The 7,097-nt window shown below is 37.0% G+C and overlaps 1 protein-coding gene across 1 annotated transcript; it reads left to right on the forward strand.

Annotated features, from left to right (window-relative positions):
- Positions 1-3,691: 3,691 nt before the first annotated feature.
- LOC103262247 (protein YIPF5) lies at positions 3,692-4,546 on the forward strand. Its single transcript, XM_008059878.1, is given in 3 exon segments — positions 3,692-3,835; positions 3,838-4,137; positions 4,140-4,546. Coding segments are annotated over 3 exon segments (756 nt in total). The 5' UTR covers positions 3,692-3,786.
- The last annotated feature ends 2,551 nt before the right edge of the window (positions 4,547-7,097 follow it).

Genomic DNA, 7,097 nt, shown 5'->3' on the forward strand with positions numbered 1-7,097 from the left:
TACAAACAGCAGGATTATTCAGCACAGATGGAGAGGAAAGGAAGAGTCAAGGGCAGACAAGAAGGGGGCAATGTTAGGTGAGCAGGCTGCATAAGGGGTGAAAGTTGTGTGAGAAAATAGGATGCTTTTAAATTCCAGATATGATTGAGCTAAAAGATGTCATAAATGAGGATGGAACGACAGAAAGAAAAGTGGATTGGGATGGGAGAAGATGGAGAGAAGGAAATAAGGAACTCAGTTTTTGAGGGGATACTTTGAGGTGCCTTTAGAACAGCCCAGTGGGATGCTCAAGAGATGCCAGGGCTCAACGAAGCAGCTGTTGTACATTTCTCATCCTCTATTATAGCTGTGTCCTTAGAAGGGGTACCCAGAGTTCTTGATGAACCCGCAAACTCCCTCTCCCACCTCTTCCCCCATACCAAACACACATGCGTTTCCTTGACCTTCAAAATCACCCAAAACCGCTGCTGGAAGGAATCTGATTTTTAAATGGGGCAGAGATAGGGAAGAAGAGGGAGAGAGGAGTAGGACCCTGAGCATGGCAGTGACAGTGGGGACAGGCTGTCTTCAGATCTGGCCTTCCCTCGCCAAGGGCCTATGGAGCGGAGGAAAGCACTTTAATCCGAATACCTGGTGCCATCTAGTGTCTGATTCTTGTAACTAGTGGACAGGTTTTCTGCTGCGAGGACCAAGGTGGGGCACATGCCGCCAGGAGGAAAAGAATAAAGTTCCAGGTGCTAGAATTAAATTGATCTGTTATCACACACACACACACCAAAAAAAAAAAAAAAAAAAAAAAAAAACTCAAGGAAGCGGAAAAGGAGACAGACAGCGATTGGAAATACACACATGAACTGTTCTTTGGAACCTGGGATCCAGCTTGGAACAGGGCAAGTGAGCTACACTCCGGTTGCTCATCAGCGGTCCTCCATCTGCAGCGACCCCTGTCCGGGAGGCTGGTTTCTCAGAGTCAGATTACCGCCCTGCTATCCTCCGCAGGCCCCCGGGTCTTTTGCTTTGCCTGGCCAGAAGATCCCTCATATCTGGTTGATGTTGCTCCTTGCTGATGTTTCTCTCCTAATTATTAGCAGGCTTTATTACCGGTGCTTAGATATATTATTTCTTAATCCAACAAGCTTTTAATTACAGAAGTCACAGGAAGAGATATCAAGCTACATTAATGCATCTGAAAGCCCAGCACAGCTAAAAGGAAGATAATTTCATAGATAACAAAACTGTTGACAATTACAGGCACAGTTTCCAGTACATAACTAAATAGCAAATCCCCAAGAGGGTCAGTTGTTGGTGGTTAATATTTGCAGTAAAGTGCTGCACTTGATAATGCCACTATTTCTTATCTTTTTGGGAAGCAGACATCAGGAATTGAGATTTCTACTTTATATCCTAATTCTGGTTCATTTTTAAGACTCCCAGATCCTGCAACAATGAATATAGTAGAAGCTTATCTTAGAAATCATTCCTTCACCCTCAACTCCCAGAAAAGGGGTTTCTCTGATGCTTTTCTTTCCAAGGCATGCCACAAAAATGATCATCTCTCAGGTTAGAAGACAGGCACTGAAATAGATTGTTTGCAAAAATAGCCACAATTGTTCCTCTCTGTATGCGCTTCATGAATCTGGTCTTTGACTTATTTTGTCCAATAAAAGAAGACCCAGCAAACGCTGAACCTGGGCCTTAAACCTCACAGGCTTCAGCTCTCTTGGAACCCTGTCCACTACTGAGCACATAGCCCAGAACTGCCTAGTGGCGCTTGCAAGAAGATATGGAACAGGGTCAACCCATCGTAGCCAAAGCACCAGGTCATTTGAGAGTTAAGCCATGATTGTCAAGGCCATCCACCAGACACAGAAGAAACCAGAAGAACCACCTGGCTGATCACAGCCCAAATGGTCAATCTTGAGAAACATGACCTCAGTAAATGATGGTTATTTTGAGACCCTAAACTTTGAGGTGGTTTGTGATATAGCAAATAGATATCAGCATTTTGGCTAAATTGTATCCTACAAAATTTATATTTCCTGATGGAATGAGAAATCATAGTACAAAAAAAGGAAGGACATTTGAGAAACAGACCAGATGAGATTAAGGAAGTTGAGCCTGGTCATGTTGCCAGCCAGAGGTCTCCTGATTGTCCTGCGGAGTCATCTAACCCTGGTCATAAGAAAGTCTGTTCAATCACTAGCACATTCTGGTTAAGCTGAGAGAAGAATTTTTAAAAAAAATTTTTAATTTTAAAGATGTGGGGTACAATTCAGGGTTAGGTATACAAGTGTTCATTATGCAGGTAACCTTGCTAATGAAGTGTGCCCCCCTCCCTTGGCAGTTTCCCACTACTGCCAATCCCACCCCTCCCCCAGCAGTTTCCCACTACTGTCAATTCTTTTCTTATAGTATTATGATTATTGTTCAGGATTCGCTTATGAGTGAAAACATGTAATACTCAGTTCTTAGTTTCTGTGATAGATCACTCAGTATTATAGACTCTAAGTCCATCCCAGTTGCAGTGAAGTTCATAATTTTGTCCATCTTTGTGGCTGTGTAGTATTCCATCATGTATATGTTCCACTTTTTTTTTTTAAATCCAATCTTCTTTCAATGGGCAGCATGGTTGGTTCCATGTTTTTTCTATAGTGAACAATACTGCAATAAACATGCATGTGCAGATATCTTTTTTACAGAGTGATTTGAGTTCCTCTAGGCATTGCAGGGTAATATGGGAGGTCAATTTTTAGATCTTTTAGGAATCACCAAACTTTTGTTCACAGAGGTTGTACTAGTTTACACTCCCACCAACAGTGTAGAAGTGTTCCCTTTTTGCCACATCCTTTCAGAGAGAAGAAATTTTAATAATTATAATTCTATTTGGTACTATGCTTATCCAAGTCATCATTTATTTCACACGTAGTTTATTGTAACAGCTGCTTTTTCTTACTCCTGGATTTATTTCTACTTCTATTTATATTGTTGTCTACAATCAAGCAAATTTTGGTTTTAATGTCTCTTTCAGTATATTGCTCCCTGCTCAAAATTCTTCAAAATGTCCCTATTTCCTACTGCACAGAAATAGTCTCTGAAAACAAAATTAGCAAATAAATCAAATAAATAAATAGTTAATAAATTGGAATTCAAAAAATAAAAAAGTCAGTTATTCTAAACATACTGTTAAAAAACTTTTAAAGCCACAATTTTTTGTGAAATATTTTATAAATCTCATATCTGATGAAGGAACTGTAAGATGAGAATGCTTTTTTTTTGTCAGAGTCTCACTCTGTCACCCAGACTGGAGTATAGTGGCTCAGCCTATAATCCTAGCACTTTAGAGACTGAGTGGATTACCTGAGCCCACAGATAACTTGGCGAGACCTCCTCTCTACAATAATTTAAAATTAACCAGGCGTGGTAGTGCACACTTGTAGTTCCTGCTACTTGGAAGGCTGAGGCAGAAGGATCGCCAGAACTCTGGGGTGGCCATGAACATGCCACTGCACTCCAGCCTGGGAGTGGGAGTGAGACTCCAACTAAAAAAAATAAAATAACAATACAGGGGGTGAGTTCAGACTCTGAGACTGAGTTTGGGGGTTATTTAGGGCTGCTGGAGCCACTGCTGTTGAGTTTGATAATTTACAATGTTAAACTTTGAAAACTTAAGTTCCTACCGACAGGTTATAGCATCGATGATCTATCACAGCAGTCTTATAAGTATGGAGGAAATGGAATACTCTACCGCAAACAGTATGTTGACTATGACTACTCACAGCAAGGCCAATGTGTTGCTCCAGACATGACATGATGCAGCCACAATGGCCATACCCTGGCAGATTTTCCAGCCAACTCAGGCACATACTCTAGCTTCACCTCAGCCCTCCTATGGAAACAACTTTGAGGATGAGCCACCTTTATTAGAAGAGTTAGGTATCAATCTTGACCACATCTGACAAAAAACACGAACAGTGTTACATTCATTAAAAGTAGCAGGTGGAAGTGTCACAGATGAAACCGATTTGACAGGACCAATGGTTTTTTGTCTTGCCTCTGGAGCCACATTGTGACTGGCTGGCAAAATCCAGCTTGGCTATGTATGTGGGATCCATGCAATTGGATGTCTAGGAATGTTTTTTAATTAAATTTAATGAGCATGGCAGGTGTTTTGTTTGGTTGTGTAGCAAGTGTCCTTGGACATTGTCTTCTGCTCATGATTTTACTTTGCAGCTTCGCAATGATATTTTCTTTGTAAGGAATGGTAGGAGTCATTCTCACTGCTGAGATTGTTGGATGGTCTAGCTTTTCTGTTTCCAAGATATTTATTTCTGCATTAGTCATGGAAGGATAGCAACTTGTAGTAGCGTGTCCTTGTGCTTTGCTTTATGGAGTCTTTTCCCTGATTTCTGTCTTTGGAATTGAGTTCATCTGGAATGTGGACATTAGTGAGCAAAACATACAAAAGGACCTGAACTCTTACACTAGAACCAACAAACTGCTGCAGCGCAATTTTCATGCAGATTTCCATTTGCTATGGGAGCAATGAAAGTGAACATGCATCTTTTGTTCATTTTTATAGAACTTTTGATACTATATTAGATTTACTGGCAGTGTGACTAGCTTTAAATGTTTGTGTTTATGTACATTAAAAAAGCTATTTCTTTCCTGTTCTTGCAACCTTTGAAAAACAAGTTTTTCTTTGTAAATTATATTTTAATGTTTTTGATAAACTTGTATCAACTGTGAGAAACCAAGCACAAAGCTGATGGTCTCTTGAAAACAACCCATTCACAGAGAAGACACAAGACTTATTTCAGAAATATTTTTTTCAAGGAATTAAGAAAGGAAAAATTGTCTGTATTCTCAAGTCAGGTATACTCAAAGCAAAAAAGAGATACAACTATAGAATTTTATAAGTTTGCACTTCAAAAATTTGACACTTCTGAAAATTATCACATGAAATTTTTGCTTAAGTTTAAAGATAAAAGAAGTTCACAGTCTACCTTATTACAGACATGAAATGTAAACACTTGCTTAGATACTTATGGTTGTGTTGCTATGTTTCCAAGAGAAAAAAAATCACTCACTTTTTTAAGAAAAAGATTTAAAATTTTACAATTTTAGTATGGCAGTTGTCACTGTAAAGTATATCTGAATGCTTATTAATTAACATTTTCCCAATTCAATTTTTTAAAAGTACAATACAGAGTGCTAGCAAAGATATAGAGCAACTGCAACTCTTGTGTATTTCAAGAGGATGTGCAAAATGGTACAACCACTTTGGAAAATAGTTTGACAGCTTCTTACAGGACATAGTGAGAATTATTACATAAACTCTAGTCCAATTACTCCTTGAAATTGTATATAGACTTTTGAAATAGTTCATTACAAAAGCTAAATTGAAATATAAAATATTCTGAACATTAAGTATAAATGATAGAGTTTTCTTTGATAATATTCAGACAAAAATACAACTTAAGTTGGCTAAAGATAAGAAAAACTAAACTTTTATGCTTAGTAATAATATTATTATTGGCTAAAACTGAATGTACAAATTCTCTCAAATATGTTTAACTCATATGTATTTAAAGCTACCGACAACAATTTTTCTCAATCCTTTTTAAAACAACTTAATCGATACATAATCCATATACCAACTGACGCATTTACAGTGTAAATTCAGTGATTTTTAGCATATTCATTGATTTGTGCAGCCATTGCCAGTCAATTTTAGAACATTTCATTACCTCATAGAGAAACTCCACACTCTGGCATTCCTCTATCCATACTCCATTCTCCTCTGCCCTAAGTAAACAGTATTCTACTTCCCATCTGTATAGATTTCTCTGTTCTGGACATTTCATATTAATGGAATCATATATATTTTTTGTGACTGATTTCTTTCACTTGGCATAGTGTTTTCAAGGTTCACCCATGTGCATGTATTGGTTCTTTATTTCCTTTTCTGGCCAATTAATGTTCTACTTTATAGATATAACACATTTATGTATTTGTCAGTTGATGACATTTTGATTGTTTTCACTTTTTGGTGATTATGAATAATTTGAAACAGTCATGTACAAATTTTTTATGGTTTGTCTTTCTTTTTTTTCTTTTCTTTTTTTTTTTTGTAGATAGGGTCTCACTATGTTGCCCAGGCAAGTCTCTCTTCTTTTTTAAAATAGACACTATAAATGCTCTAAAAGTTTTGCCTTAGCTGCACCCTGTAAGTTTTTGGTATGCTGATCCTTATTTTCATTACTTTCATTGGTCTTTTAATTTCTTCTTTGACACAAATATTATTTAGGAGTATTACCACATATTTATGAGTTTCCCAATTCTTTTCTGCTATTGATTTCTATCTTATTTCACTATAGCTGAAAAACATAGTTTGCATTACTTCTACCCTTTTTAATTTATTGAGATCTATTTTATAGTCTAGTGTATGATCTAGCCTGGAGAATGTTTTATGTGTACCAGAGAAGAGTATATATTCTACTGTCAAGTGGCATGTTCTGTAGATATTGTTAGGTCTAATTGTTTCATAGTATTAGCCAAGTCTTCCATTTCCTCCTGATCTTTGGTCTGGCTGTTCTATTCATTATTGAAAGTGAAACATTGAAGTATCCAACTATTACTGTTAAATTGTCTAGTTCTCCCTGCATTTCTGTCAGTTTGCTTCATGTATTTTGCTGTTTTGGTACTAGGTTTACATATGGTTATAACTGCCATATCCTGCTGACAAATTGATCCTTTCATCACTATAAAATGTCCTTCTTTATGTCTATGTGTCTGATATTGGCTTCATCACTCAGCTTTCCAATGGTGGCCATTTGCATATGCCTGTTATTTCATTCTTTTATTTTCAACCTACTTGTTTCCCAGAATCTAAAGTTGGATTGTGTTTTTTATTCTAGCCTGACTTTTTATTGGATTGTTTAATTTTTACTGTAAAATGAATGCATATAAAGAAACTATTCAATAATCTTAGATATCAATTATTAAATATTACTATTATCAAGGGCAGTAGTACTCTTTATGACTAATTAGTGAAAATGGCTATAGAGCTAGTACATACTAAGTACTTATATGCCTGA

The sequence above is a fragment of the Carlito syrichta genome, unplaced genomic scaffold (genome assembly GCF_000164805.1).
Source record: "Carlito syrichta isolate Samal-C Ts95f unplaced genomic scaffold, Tarsius_syrichta-2.0.1 Scaffold92074, whole genome shotgun sequence".
Lineage (NCBI taxonomy): Eukaryota > Metazoa > Chordata > Mammalia > Primates > Tarsiidae > Carlito > Carlito syrichta.